The 15618-nt window shown below is 35.1% G+C and overlaps 1 protein-coding gene across 2 annotated transcripts; it reads left to right on the top strand.

The window, feature by feature from the left end:
- Positions 1 to 497: 497 nt before the first annotated feature.
- On the top strand, positions 498 to 5317 carry LOC143582115 (floral homeotic protein AGAMOUS-like). 2 transcript variants are annotated; one of them, XM_077064747.1, is made up of 8 exons: positions 498 to 905; positions 1142 to 1376; positions 3541 to 3622; positions 4031 to 4092; positions 4167 to 4278; positions 4366 to 4407; positions 4903 to 4944; positions 5035 to 5317. In XM_077064747.1, exons 2-8 carry the CDS (start codon positions 1150 to 1152, stop codon positions 5248 to 5250), a joined length of 783 nt encoding a protein of 260 aa, XP_076920862.1. In that variant the 5' UTR covers positions 498 to 905; positions 1142 to 1149; the 3' UTR covers positions 5251 to 5317. The 2 variants fall into 2 exon arrangements, with proteins under 2 accessions (XP_076920862.1, XP_076920861.1); XM_077064746.1 differs by having other exon boundaries at positions 498 to 1376.
- Positions 5318 to 15618: the final 10301 nt, after the last annotated feature.

The following is a 15618-nucleotide window of genomic DNA, read 5'->3' as shown; positions in this document are numbered from 1 at the left end:
AAGTATTCGACTATCACTATCGTTGGTAGTAAACCAACGGAAATACATTTATATTTCTTATAAAAAGTAGTATTTATATCGAAACAAAAACATAAGGCAAATGAGCAATGTGCGTCCCTACCCTTTTTCGAATTGTATTTTAATCCATTTTTGCATTACACAATTCAAGAGCTTGTGTGCATTTAAAACTATTTTGGTATCCATAAACCAGATTTTAGCATTTTAAAAGTGGTTTTTTCAACCCGTGTATCACACCGACATATAGCCTACTATTTTAATATAGAAATACTATTAGATGGAAGTAATATGTCAAATAAAATTGTTAAAAAAATTAAAGATTTAGAGGAGAGAATATGACAAGTAATGGATAACGATACATTTAGCATAACCCCTATAAGTATTTGATTGTCAAATTTTAATTTAGAATATTTGACCACATTTACAAAATTTAGAAATTCTCATTACAGGGTCTATGATATAATGTTTTATTCAATAATGTATTATCGTTTCATTTTCTAGTTACCTTTTTACTATTTTGTGTGTTTGGCTCTAAGTTAGGTCTTAAATGAGACCAATATATCCGGGTATTTACATATAATTTTATTATTGTTATTGCCACAAACCTTGAACACATATATTTTTGGTACCAACATAAGTCATTAAGGTTAAGTGAGTTCGTTAATTTAATGGACAAAAGAGTCGTTGTCTACTTTATAAATACTCATCAACCATCCCACCACCCCATTCCATTTTCTGCATCTTTCTTGTTCAGATTTGTGGGAAACCCTCAAAAAGCAGAGAGATAAAAAAAAAGGTTGAATCTTGATGAGTTTCTCTCTTCAATTATACATATATCCATTCATCAATTTATCCCATCAAATCTCAGAATTGATGCCAAAATCCATGTGAAATTAGTTATCTTTATACTTTCTTGTTTGATGCAAAGTTTTTTTTGCTTACTATATATCAAAAAAGAAGTAGATCATGGAAATCCTTGATGTTCAGGATGTTGTTTGGGCAATTATGAGCTAAATTTGTTTTCAACATTTTTGGGCTTTTTATACTGTTCATTTTATTGTTATGTACTTTACAAAATTCAATAGTATTTTTTTTTATAATAATTTTTTTATCTTGATTTCAGGTGTATCCATGTCGTTTCCTAATGACTCAGGAGATATGTCTCCACAGAGAAAACTGGGGAGAGGAAAGATCGAAATCAAACGGATCGAAAACACAACGAATCGACAAGTGACCTTTTGCAAACGCCGAAACGGTTTGCTCAAGAAGGCTTATGAGTTGTCTGTTCTTTGTGATGCCGAGCTTGCTCTTATTGTCTTCTCTAGCCGCGGTCGCCTTTACGAGTATGCCAACAACAGGTAGAGCTAAATTTTTGCAATTTTGCATCTATTTTTTATAGATCTTGAGTACCCAAGAAAGATTTTTGTGCTTACATCATTGGCTAACAAAATAAGGTTTAAACTGGTGTTTGATGAGGTTTCTTGATGTTTTTTTGGGCGTATGGTACAAAAATGAATGTCGTGTATTTGTGAGTGAAGATTTAAGTACAAGACACAAAACTAAGGTGTTTTGTGATTTATTTTGGGTTTATTTTGGTTTGTAGAACTAGAACTAAGATTCACTTGTCTTTCTCTTTTCCTGCTTTGTTTCTTTACCTCAATGAGCTTATGTTTTGTTTTATAATTTTGGTACCTACAAGATCTGTTGTTAAAGTAAACATTAGATATGTAGTAAGCAAATAAGCAAAGATTTAGGAAGTGTATAGCAGAACAATGAGATCAGCTTCCCATCTACCCTTCCTCCATTGCTGTTTATCATCTCTCTCTCTCTCTCACACACACACACACAAAATACACACACATGTGGTAGCTAGGGAAGGCCTACAAAGATGCTGTCAAGTTCCTATTTGTTCAAGACTTCCATGTTTTTGACATTTCCTTAATAAACACACATGTCAGTTAAACATCACCAAAGCAAATTGATAGGACTCTTATAAAAGAGATGTCATCAAGCCTTGTCAAGAAAAACAAAAAAGCTTTTTAGTAGGTTTTCAAATCAGTTTACAATTTACACAATAAGAAAAATATATATCATATATCTTTCATATGTCACAAAAGATATTTTCACAACCAAACTAGGTCTTATACCAGATCTTTATAAACCTTTACAATAAAGTAACCCAAGACATTTATCAAATCAATACCTATTTAGGGTTTTTTGTTAGAAATACTTGTGAGAAGTTTATTTTTCCCACTAAATGGAAACAAATTCTTGGAAATGAAGTGTGTGTTCCAAATTTATGTGTTCATATACATTAAAAAATGCCTATCAAACTGTGTTGGTCTTTGATCTAGGGCAAAGTTAGGGCTTATACCAGATTTATAATTATCAGAGTGCAAATAATTATTAGGTTTTTTACTGTATCCAAATGTCACCTTAAAACACTACCTGTGATTTATTAAACATAGTAGAGTATATTAAAGGGGTCTCTTGAGTTTTTCTATAAAAAAAAATAAATTAGGGTTAGGAACTTCACTAGTGAAAAAAAAGGTACAAAAAAGGTTTCCATTTTGGTCTTTTATCTTTGAATTTACATTTTGCAACTAATATTTCTCAACAACAATCTCTTTTCGTTTTTTTTTTTCTTTTATTATGAAGTTTATCTTTAATCAAATACCCACATCCAAATCTAGTAAAAATAAATAAATATTAGGTGTGTGGGTAAAGATTCGTCACAACAAGAAAGAAATCTTTGGTAACGTCACAACCCAGATTTCATTTTCAGTTTCTTGACTTCTGACATAATAAACAAGTTCTTGCACCTTTTGTTTTCTTAGATCATAACTTCTTTTATTTTTTTAATTTTAAAAGCAGTTAATGTTTGTTGAATGCTGGAATAAACACACACATACACACACTGATCTTGCATAGAAATAGATATAGATACATATATGCATATATAGATAGAGAGAGAGAAAGAAAGTATAAGTTCTGGGGAACCAATAGGAGGTTATCATATGCATGGGGAGAGAGGAAAATGGACTGATGTCATGAAATGGACGGCTCTGATTGACTCAGAATACAGAGAGCAATAATAATAGATCTACCAAGGTGGGTAAAACTGTAAAAGTTAATGGTATTACCCGGGGTGTAAAGGGTTCTTGACACGTGGCAGAGATCTGTCCGTAGGAATGTCTCACCAATCATAAAGAGAGGATCTGGGATGACGTGGCTGAGGCAGCCTATCAGTGTCTTCGGGGAAGTTAAGGTTGTATACATAAAAGGAATATAAATAGGATACTTAAGATTTCCGAGAAAAGTGGGATTTTATTCACTTGATTGCTTTCTTGAAATCACAACACAAATGGCTTTTGATTGAACAGTTGACTGCTTCTGATAGATTTTACTGTGATAGTTGATACAACATAACTATAATTATAATAATAGCAAAAATACCATAATTAGTTTATAAAAGATGTAATTATTATTTATTTGGTGTCTTTTGTTGTGATTTTAATGCAGTGTCAAAGGAACCATAGATAGGTACAAAAAGGCTTGCTTAGATCCACCAAGCAGTGGGTCTGTTTCTGAAGCCAACGCTCAGGTAAAATCCTTTAACAACTAATCGAGTTTAATATACTAGCTAGCTTGTTAATTCTTATATGATATGAATGTTTGGTTAATTAGTTACAGTGTTACACTAATTATATTATATAGATGTGTTGAAACTTGATTTGTTGTTGATATGATGCAAATATAGGATAGGTTATTCATGTGTACTAAATGGATCTTGTTTTGTGGGTATGCCCTAGCACAACTTAAAGATCGCGTCACACACATTTATGTTACGACATAACACATTATTTTATAATTAATTATTAAAATTTTACACGAGTCACCCAACGAGCCCATGAGGTCACCCAAACACAACCCATCTATCTAAACTAACTAAACCGACAAATTTCTTATAGATACGTATCGTGTTAAATTTCACACCCTAATTCTATTGCAGTATTACCAGCAAGAATCTGCAAAACTACGCCAACAAATTTCAAATCTTCAAAACCAAAACAGGTAACTTATAAACATTTTGTGTCAGCTTAATTTGTTTCATGATTTGAATCAAAGCTATAACCTTTTTGGAAAAGGCAATTTTATAGGAACATCATGGGCGAATCTCTCGGAAACATGCCAGCAAAAGATCTCAAGAATCTTGAAACCAAGTTAGAGAAAGGCCTTATCAGGATCAGATCAAAAAAGGTATGATTAGTTTAGAGTCATATCCAATCATTCATTAACATTTATGATCTTCTATGATTTAACATCTACCTTTCCACTAATCTCCAGAATGAACTCCTGTTTGCTGAAATCGAGTATATGCAAAAGCGAGTAAGTAAAACGAACTTTCCTTATAATCCTTATAAATCGAGTATCATCAATATTTATAATACAATAAAATAAAAAATTATACGGTAACAACTAAAGTTTTTAGTTAATTAACATGTTGAATTATAACTATTTAATATTCTCTTAACATTTAGCAAGTTTTACACATTCTAAATACAATTTAACCAAGTTCAAGTTATCTCATCTGTTTAAAGTTGACCCAAATTTTTAGTTTATGCTGTCCCAAAACATTTTTTCACATACATATCTAACGTTTTATAATAATGAGAACCCGTCACCGGAAAATTCACTGGACCCGACAATTCTCTCATAAACGGGATCAAGCAAATCACAACTTGTGCTAGGCATTAATTTGACCTTTTTAGATATTATAATATGAAACCAGTGGATCGAACAAGACCCGTATATTAAATAGCTAGTGGTAACCGACTTAGTTGGTTTATATCTTGAAACTCATCTTAGGGTTCATAAATACAGGAACATGAGTTGCATAACAGCAATCAATTCCTCCGCGCAAAGGTCTTCTAAATCTCTCTCGCTCTCTAGATAACTCGGTTCTATGATCGGTTTCATTGATTTTAGGGTTTTAACAGTTTCTTGATCTCACAGATTGCTGAAAACGAAAGTGCCCAACAGCAAAATATGAGCTTGATGCCTGGAAGTAGTTCTGACTACAATTTAGTGCTGCCTCACCAACCATTTGATGGCCGAAACTACCTCCAAGTCAATGATCTTCAACAGGATAATAGTTACTCGCGCCAAGATCAAACACCTCTCAAGTTAGTGTACGAATCAGCATCTACATTTGCTTTAAGAACATATTAAGAGTTATCTTCTGACTCGTGAACTAACTGTAAGCGTTGACTGCCGCAGGTAATTGATTCATAAGCATGAAGGAGACTTGATGTCTCAATCTACATGCAATCCAGGCGGTGATTAATATGGTTTTGTGGTGGACTGCAACGTTATTCTCTTAAGTAATTATAAGTTTGATATTTATGGTCTTATTTGAGCTGTTATGGACTTATGGGCGTGAACAATGTTTATCTTATTACACAAGCTTGATTTTTCAGTAGGACTATATTTTTGTTCTTTATGCTAAAGGGCTTATTTAAAAAAGAGTTGTTAGTTTTACGAAAGGGAAAATTCCCAAAACTTTATCTTTTTTTAACACAAATTAATATTGTCAATTCAAGATTTTAAATTTTCAAAATGAACCTGTCCAAAAAACGCATTTCACACACATTGGTAACTCGACACATGAAATGTTAGCGCGGATCCGCTTGTGGCTTTACAAGTCTTAGTACGGATACGGTTGTGCTTGGTACTAAGATTTGTAACACTATTGATGATTTATGGTAAGTGTACATATGTGAGTTACTAATGTGTCATACGGAGCACCCTTTTGCACTAAGAGTATAGGTTCATTTTGACAATTCGAAGAGAACCAAATAGTCATTTAGTTAAACGGTATCTTGGCATGTTAAATTCTCAAAATGAACTTGTATAAAAACCACCACCACCACAGCCGTCACAACAGGTTCAGATTTCTGTCTCTCTTTCAAAACAATCATGAACACCACCACCCCCGCCACCACCACCCCGATTTTCGAGCGATGGTCTACTTATTGGTATAAGAGCAAATTAATAAACAAGAATTGCAGCCAAGGTTTCTCAATTTATTGAATATTTAGAAAAGTGATGATGAACATAGATGATAACAGCTCTTTAAATAAAAAAAAAACAAATAACGTAAACAAGATAGAGCAACCGCTCAGCCCTCGTGACTCAGTAAAAGCTTACAGCTTAGCTTAAACAGTCATTATTCAAAATTTAAACTAGAAATAAAGTAGGACTTGACACATGCTGAATTTGAGAATCACGTGTGCTGCACAAGAGTTTGAATCAGACTTTGACACCTTCCCTTGATATGAACTCTCCATAACACCTAGGAGATGTCGAAAATAGACAAACTTTTCTCTTGAAAGGGATTTAGTTAAAACATCCGCGAGTTGATTTGTGCTGCAATAATCCAGAATCATAAAGTTTTTGAGATACCATTTCACGAATAAAATGATGTTTGAGTTTGATATGCTTTGAGTGATTATGTAGGATTGGATTTTTGCTTAATTAGGTTAATGGTAGACATATTATCACAGCTGATTAGAGTAGCACCGGTTTGAGTTAATCCTATATCTTCAAGGATCCGTCGTAACCAAATGCCTTGACAATTGGAGGCTGTGGCCGAGATGTATTCAGCCACAATGCTTTAAAGTGCAACTGTGGTTTGTTTTTTAGAACTCAAGCTAACCACTCCACTTCCAGTTGAAAATAGATAAGTCGAAACACTTTTGCAATCATCAACACAACTTCCCCAGTGATGTGGCGGTAAAACGATAATGAAGATCAAATCACATTGATTCTGTGAATGCCCGTGATCAACTTCTCAAAACTCCCAAATCCCACCCACAGGTCAAGGAAAATGAAGAGAAGATATTTTTATTGATAAATTCAAGTCCGCCTCTTCACATTACATATCATCATATAAATAGACTTTCAAATTTGAAACGGGCCCAAAAAAGGCCATGGGCCAAACACAAACCCAAAAATAAAAATGTAAAAACTAATGAAAAAACATAAAAGGCTCATAACTTTATTTAGGAGGCGTTTTTGGGCTTTGGACAAGGGAAAAACCAACGTATGTCATTTACCACAACGTGCTTATCATCTCAAGCTTCGATTTAACTTGTCATGGGCTTGAAACGGAGCTTCGTAAGCCAAGTTATGCCCGTTTTTGTGGGCCACATTTGGAAGCACGATCATGGGCCTCCAAATATAACATAGCACACTCTTCAATACTTGGGCCTCCATCATTCCCTCATTGATAGACAAAATTCGACCTTGAATCTGAAGTGATCTCATCATCAGACGAATCCCCATGAAATGGCAGCAAATGTTTGACATTGAAAACATCCGACAACGAATATGGCTTTGTAACTTCAGACGGTAAGCATTAGAATTTATCTTCAACACAATCTCTACTGGCCCGATTTTCTTGGCTGACATTTTATTATACTAACTTGAAAACGATCCTTAGTCAAAACAGCCCAAACAAAGTCACCACTTCAAAATCAACTTGCCTACGCTTTTGGCCTACAGCTTGCTTGTACTTTGAATTAGCGTGGGCCAAGTTTTCCTACACAGCTGCATGAACTTCATGTAACCCCATCACAAGATCTTGTACCTTCTTGGGAGCAGAACCCGGAACAGAAAGTAAAATCAAATCGAGAGGACCCCGGGGCTTAGCAGAATAGACCACATCAAACGGGTCTGATTAACAGCGTGATTATGAGAAATTCCGCCTGACATAACTTTTGATCCCAAGCCTTCACATGATCACCTACAAGACATCGTAAAATATTACCAAGTGACCGATTAACAACCTCTGTTTGCCCATCCGTTTGAGGGTGGTAGGCACTACTGAAGTTAAGCAGAGTGTTCACCATTTTACATACGCTGCGTCAAAAATGACTCAAGAAACGAGTGTCCCGATCATAAACAATTGAGGATGGTAAACCATGCAAACGATAGACATCACAAAAGAATAACTGAGCCACATTAACTGCATTTGTCGTCTTCTTGTAAGGAATAAAGTGCACCATTTTAGAGAACCGCTCAACAACAACAAAGATCGAATCGTTACCCCATCTGAGTTCGAGGTAACCCCAACACAAAATCCATACTAATATCAGTCCAAGCTGTGAAGGGACAGGAAAAGGCATATAAAGACCCGCATTAGTAGCCGCACCCTTTGAGACTTGGCAAATTCGATATCTTTTAACATAATGATCTACCTCTTTCCTCATAGTATGCCAGAAGTAAGAAGATTGCACCAACAGTAAAGTACGATCACGACCAACATGACCCTCCCCATGTAACTCCTGAATAATTTTCAACCGAAGACTGGAGTCAGGAATACATAAGTGATTCCCCTTGAACCAAACCCCGTCACGCAGAAGAAAGTCTGATTGATTTCTGACCCGCTTGCACACCCTACAACACAACTGGAAAATACGGGTCAATGGCTAACTGCTCACAAATGACATCCAATCCCGGCACATTGACTCTCACGGATACAAGCAGATTTCCCCTCTTGCTTAAGGCATCAGCAACTCGGTTTGAAACACTAGTTTTGTGTTTGACCACAAAAGTAAACTTTTCAATAAATGCTAACCAACGTCCGTGTTTATGAGATATCTTGTCTTACGTTCAAATATGCCTTAAAGAATCATGATCAGCGAATAAATCAAACTCTTGATGAAACAAATAGTGACGTCAATGCCTTACAACCTGGACCACTACATAAACTCCTGGTAATAAGTACTATATCTCAACTTTGCCCCTATTAACTTCTCGCTAAAATAAGCAATAGGTCGACCCCTTTGACTGAGAACCCCGTCAATCCCAACCTTTGAGGCATCAGAATCGAGTTCAAAAACTTGCGAAAAGTCAGGAAATACCAGAATTTGTGCAGTAGTGAGCTTTTCCTTTATAACTTGAAAAGCTAACTCTACCCCCTCTGTCCATACAAACGTCGTTCCCTTCATTTAATCTGTAATAGGGACCATAATGGAAATGAAGTGTGGAATGAACCGTCTATAAAAAGAAGCAAGCCCATGAAAATTGCGGACTTCGGGTAATAGTGATAAAAGTTGGCCTGTTTTGTACAGCTGCAACTTTAGACTCATCCACCTGTATCCCATCACCAGAAATAACATACCCCAAGAACAAAACTTTAGGGGTCATAAACAAACATTTCTTTGTTGCTGCATAGAAATTGTCTCTGCGGAGTAAGGCCAAAACCTTCCTGACATGCACGACGTGCTCACTGAAAGAAGCACTATAAATAAGAATATCGTCAAAATATAAACCACCACAAACTTCCCAATAAAATGCCTGAGCAACTAATTCATCACACGCATAAAAGTACTAGGCACGTTTGATAAACCAAAAGGCATCACCAACCACTCGTACAACCCTTCACGAGTCTTGAAAGTAGATTTCCATTCATCCAAATGTCTAAGACGAATATGGTAATAAGCACTCTTCAAATCCAACTTTGTGAAAATAGTAGCACCACTAATCTGGTCAAGCAAATCATCAAGTCGAGTAATAGGAAACCTGTACCTCACAGTAATCTTGTTGATGGCTCAACTATCAACACACATCTGCCAGGTGCCATCCTTCTTTGGAGTTAACAAAGCAGGAACATTACAAGGGATCATACTTTCATGAACATGACCCTTAGAAATCAACTCCTCAACCTGTCTACGCAACTCTTCATGCTCTCTCGGGTTCATCCTGTAATGTGTCCTATTTGGCAATTGTGAACCAGGCTACAAATCAATATGATGTTGGATGTTACGCAAAGGTGGAAGCTTATCCGACAATTCATCAGGGAAAACATCAGAAAATTCCTCAAGCAAAGGAATCATAACTTCAGGAATCTCAATTTCCTTAGGCACCGGTTCCCCTATAAAAACAAAAAAAACTGTCCGTCTCCACCAACTCATCTTCAAACTGGCTAATGGTCAACAGGTTACCTAAATGCTTTGTGGTTAAATGCTTGGCTTGATAGGAGCAAGAGTTATCTTCAACCCACCAAACAGGTCGCCATAAGAATTAGACCGCCCGTTATGTTCTATACTTCGTTCGTACTCTCAAGGTCTACCCAACAACAAGTGACACGCATCCATAGGAACCACATCACACCAAATATCATCTTTATATGTTGTACCGACAGAAAAAGAAACAAGAGCTCGTTCGGATACCGTTACCTCGCCTCCTTTCTTAAGCCATTGTAGCTTATACGGCTTGGGACGACTCTCTGTTTTCAAATCAAGCTTACGAACTGCCTCTTCCGAGATCAAGTTATCACAACTTCCAGAATTAATAACAACGGTGAAAACCTTCCCCAAGATAGTACATGTGGAGTTAAATATGTTATGCTTTAGCCAATCATCACCATCCGCCTTTGGTGTATAGCAAGAACCCACATTACTGGTCACAACCTCTTCCTCGTACCCGGGTTCTTCATCATACTCTGGGGCTTTTTCATAATCTCTATACTACTCATCCTCATATTCAACAAACACATGTCTCATACCAGCTTGTTTACAGTCAACTTGCTGATGGCCTGTTTCACCACACTTGAAACACTTCACCCCGCTACTACTAACCCTCTTAGAAGTTGACCCAGGTTGTTAACCCCTGGTCTCTGCTGACTAGGCACGACATGAGGTCCTCCACAACCTGACCCCAAATTCCTCCAGCAGGGGCTGGTGAATACGAACCGCCCACCCGACGGTTTTGTTTTTCAAAAGCCAATGTCCTTTGGTACGCCTTGGAGACTGTTTACTGATCAAAAAGGTTTATAGAGTCCATGATCTGAACCCTTAAACCCCCAATATACTAAGCAATGATTTGTTCATTGGTTTCTTGAATATCATTACTAGGGCTGTAAACGAATCGATCGAACACGAACAAGGCCTTGTTCATGTTCGTTCGTTAAGAAAATATTGTGTTCACGAACGGTTCATGAACACTTACCGTACGAGATTTTTTGTTCATGTTCGTTCAGTAAGGAAATTAGTATTCTAATTAGTATTCGAATGTAAGGTAGTTTAGCACAAGGTATTCGAAAGAAATGTTATTCGAATCAGGAGATCTAATCAAGTGTGATTTTATTCGAATCGAATGGTCTATTCGAATCTAATGGAGATTCGAATAGAATGAGATTTGATTCGAATGAAATGGACTTGATTTGATTTCAGCTTCTATTCGAATCGAATGGTGATTCGATTCGAATGGTTACTTGATTCGAATGGATTTTCCGTGTGTTCAATTAGATTGCAGACTTGTATTCGAATAGAGTGGTAATTCGAATCAAATTATGATTCGAATCAATCACTCGATTCGAATGGACTTGTATTTTTGGTAAGTTCTGAAGTAACTTTCCTGTCATATTTTCAAACAATCCTTTTTCGTGTATACTACAACTTTTGAGCAAATCTTTGTAGATTTACACAAAAACTAAAATATTCACTTGTTCAAACACCAACACATGAAGAATGCACACCACTTTATCCCATATTTCATCAACTTTAACACAAACTTTTGAAGATTTAAAGCTTGAACACACTTTTTCTTGAACTTTTGAAGACTTTTCTTGAGTTTTAATGAACCCGTAACCCACTAGAATTCTTGAAAATCTATCTTTCTTCACAAACAAGACCAAAATCAAGGTTTTGACCCAAGATCTACAACTGGTAGAGCCCGAAAGCTCTGATACCAATTGTAGGTCCCTTGACCGGATCTAACAACACACTAACTATTACTTGTTATCTTGGATCAACCTCTAACTAGTTTGCGGAAACAACTAGTTAGTACCGAGATCTCGGATCTTGTTTTTTTGTTTATTTCGGCCGAGAACAAAAAGAAAGAAAGAGAGACTTTGAGAGTTTGTTTTGTCAATAGTTATTGTGTGTATGAGAGACTCGCACAATATATAGTGTGAGTTCTTATGCACACCAATTCATTTATATCGGCCCTATGGGCTCTAAATACAATGACCTCCGGCCCAACATAACAAGGAAATAGTTCAAAGAAACATACAAACAAAAACGAAACATCAATTACAAATACGAAAGACTTAAACTAAAAAGGGCCCAACAAAGGGGAACTCGCTTCCCAACCCTTGATCGTTTCTTCATATTCTTATTGTACACTATCAATCACCTACATCATATTACTTTTGTAAAGGAGAAAAAACTCCTCTAAGAAAAATCAAAAAAATAATTAAAAAAAGTATAAAAGAAAGTAAAAAATCAAAAATGTTTATCTAGTATCCCCGTTTCAAAAACAAATCTCGGTTTAGCCTTCGGGTTTAGTTTAGTTTCTAGGGATAGGTTTTTAAAAGGTTTAGGTTTTCGGGTTAGGATTTTTTAGGTGCGGGGGGGGGGGGGGGGGGGGGCTTTTCCTGTACATGTGACGGTGGAAAAACACTAGGGAAAGAAAAATGCATAAATAAATTATAACCAACACATTGAAACTCGCATTATCTTGTACACATGTAAAAACATGAGCTGTTGATATTCATAAACACAAAATTCCGTGAGATAACCGTAGGTTGGTTTTTAATATATATATATATATATATATATATATATATATAGAGGGAGGTTAACGTACAATAATTAGTTATCATACATTAGGTACGCGAACTTTTTGAACGTCGATGTTAATTTCACGCGGTGGCTAACCCAAACAGTTGTTCACGATCAAATTCATGGGTTTAAAATCGATTCCGATCCAAATTCTGAACTCCCTAATCTATCTCATCCAATATCTAAACTCAAATCTCAACTTACAGTATGAAATCTCAAAAGTCAAAAACCAAAATTGAAATAGAATGTCACTGAATATTAAAAATCTTCAAATTGATCAAAATTGATGATTTAATCAACCGAATTGATGTGTAAGAGGCTTTAGAATCATCAATCGATTATGAAAATATAGATTAACACACTTAATTGAGCTATGATTAGTGTTCATGTTTAAACGTTCTACTCAAAGTTTAAATGTTCTGACCAAAATAAACACCAAAATGATGATTTAATCAATCGAATTGATGTGTAGAAGTATTTAGATTCACAATCAATTATGGAATTGCAGAAATAATGCACTCAATCGAGCTCTAATTAGGGTTCAAAATATAATGTTTAAACGTTCTGAAACAAAACTGAAGACCTATAAACATTCTGATACGTTTAATGAAGTTCTGGGTGTTCAAAAAAAAAGAACATCTTTAAACGTTCTAATACTTTCAATGAAGTTCTGGGTGTTCAAAAAAAATGAACATCTTTAAACGTTCTAAGAAGCTCTGGGTGTTCAACTAAGTTTAGAAGTTCTGAACTTCTAAACTAACAAACAAAAATTAAACACCTGAAGTTATGAATTTTTAAATAGAACTTCTAGACAGAACTTCTAAACTAACAAAAAAATTAAACACCTTTAACATGAAATTGAACACTAAAATCACTTCATATAATCTTGTAATCATCAAACAATTATCAATCGACCGTCAATTTGATCATCGATTCGATCATATGAACAAAATATGGAACGTCTGCAACTGGGTTTCAGTAAATGGCGTATTTCAATTCAAAATCAATTGAAGTGTGTGTATGCAAATGACGTCGGTTACGATGGTTGAATCGATGCAACAGTTAATTAGGATGAAAACGATTTGAAATAATTTACAAATTTGCCATCGCATTTTTTTTTGAAATCTAGGGTTGAGGGTGTCTCGTACGTAATGTACGATAAACAATTTTCGTATTTGATCATATATATATATATATATATATATATAGGATATGGTTCATGCGAGAAGTAATATTATAGTGAGAAGTGCGAGAAGTGAATCTCATCCATTGATTAAACACATCAAAGGTTTAAAATAAAATATGGCATTTATGTAATTATCTTAATAGTGTAATCTGATCTTTCATATTAAAAAGGGCTAAATCGTCCAAATGTGTAGGATTATAAGTTGTAACGTAAATAAACCCTGGTTCACTCCCAGATCATTCGGCAGATTCGCATTGCGAAACTCATCCATGAAATTGCAATTGATATAAGAAATCGATTAACCCAACTACACTAATTGTGTTTGCAAGTTTATAAAAAACCACCTTCAATGAGAAGGATCGTGTTCTTCCCAAGCATATTGGGGATTTTTTTTCTTTTTTGTAATAATCGTAATCGGTGGCAAAGCAAAAATTAGGATTTGAGGTATGCAAGCTAATTGGGTGTTGTTTGTTTCAATTAAGTATAATATAAATTATAAGATACCTATAAGGTGTATTATTGTATATGTATTTCATCAAGAAGGTGGGTGATTCAGGAAAAAAAGGTTTTTTATTTCTTTCAATCGAGGAGTACACTCGACACCAGGTAAATGAGTTATATACAAACCATGAAAAATTGTTTAGTATTGTTTTGTTAGTAATATAGATAGCCTAGCTAGGTTTGATTATACAAGAACATGCAGTGTAAGGCAAATTGTTATTAATTCTCTATGAGTAGGTCCCTACGTGTGGACGTCCCTACGTGCGTATATATCTACGTGCCTATGTACGTGTGTGCCTAGGTATGTACGTACGTACCTATGCACATAAGTACATGCATAAATACATAGGAACTTCATGCGACCTATATACATCATATGTACGTCGTACGTATAGACATATGTATCTTGATACGAGCAGTCATGTGTGCATACGTACATTCATGAAGTATACGACGTACGTATGTAGGTACATAGATACACGACCCTACATATGCATGTACCTACATACGTACACTCAGACAAATGTACGTTTAGACATACGTACCTAAATAGATACATTGTATGTACCTATATACATGTGTATGTATAGACATACGCACCTACATATGAACAATCATGCGTGCATATGTACCAGTATATGTATATTCATAAAGTGTATGGTGTTGTATATGTAGGTCACTGTTGTAGGAGGTCATGTTATTCTGCGATGTCTGTAGATAATTATTAGCATAATTTTATTAAGCAATTTGATTGATTTTAATATTCAACGGGAGAAACTAGAAAGCTAGTTTTAGATGTTGGAGTTTGATGTCTTTATATTTAGTCTTTATTTATTGTTGGAGTTTATGTTATTTAAGCAGGTTTCTTCATGTTTGACATTGAGAAAAAACATTAAATTAGTTTTAGATTATTATTAGTTTATTTTTTTATTTGTTTTTTTTAAACAAACAGAGAGGCATTTGGCTTTTAAAGACTTCACAACCTCTAAGAGAGTTGGGTTTGATAAAAAAAACAATAAGGGAGGTTCTATTATGGAACATACATGCGAAAAGGTCACATATTAGGGAGATTCTATGTTCAGATCGAAGGTTTGGTTGATTAAGGAATAGTAAGATAAGTGACTGTATAATGTGCAGGAAGGTTATTTGATGTCTAGGTCTCTAGGATGCCATTTTTTTATTATTTTTCTTGTGTGTAGTACATGTAAAAGTTTTAGTGCAGGAAGAATGTCATGTTCAAGTTTATGAAGAATAAAACTATTTAAGAAATCTTGTTTATGG

Source organism: Bidens hawaiensis, unplaced genomic scaffold (assembly GCF_021521415.1).
Source record: "Bidens hawaiensis isolate Kalapana, Puna unplaced genomic scaffold, B.hawaiensis_p1.1 tig00031457_1, whole genome shotgun sequence".
Classification (NCBI taxonomy): domain Eukaryota; kingdom Viridiplantae; phylum Streptophyta; class Magnoliopsida; order Asterales; family Asteraceae; genus Bidens; species Bidens hawaiensis.
The sequence above is the reverse complement of the archived record's forward strand: the minus strand, read 5'-3'. Positions and strand labels throughout refer to the sequence as shown.

What these genes read in the sequence shown, in the direction of transcription:
- LOC143582115 (XM_077064746.1), top strand. Translation starts at nt 1,081, where the DNA reads ATGTACTTTACAAAATTCAATAGTATTTTTTTTTATAATAATTTTTTT. An exon ending in TCAGGATCAGATCAAAAAAG is followed by an intron (nt 4,279 to 4,365) that starts GTATGATTAGTT and finishes ACTAATCTCCAG; the next exon opens with AATGAACTCCTGTTTGCTGA. An exon ending in TCGAGTATATGCAAAAGCGA is followed by an intron (nt 4,408 to 4,902) that starts GTAAGTAAAACG and finishes TCATAAATACAG; the next exon opens with GAACATGAGTTGCATAACAG.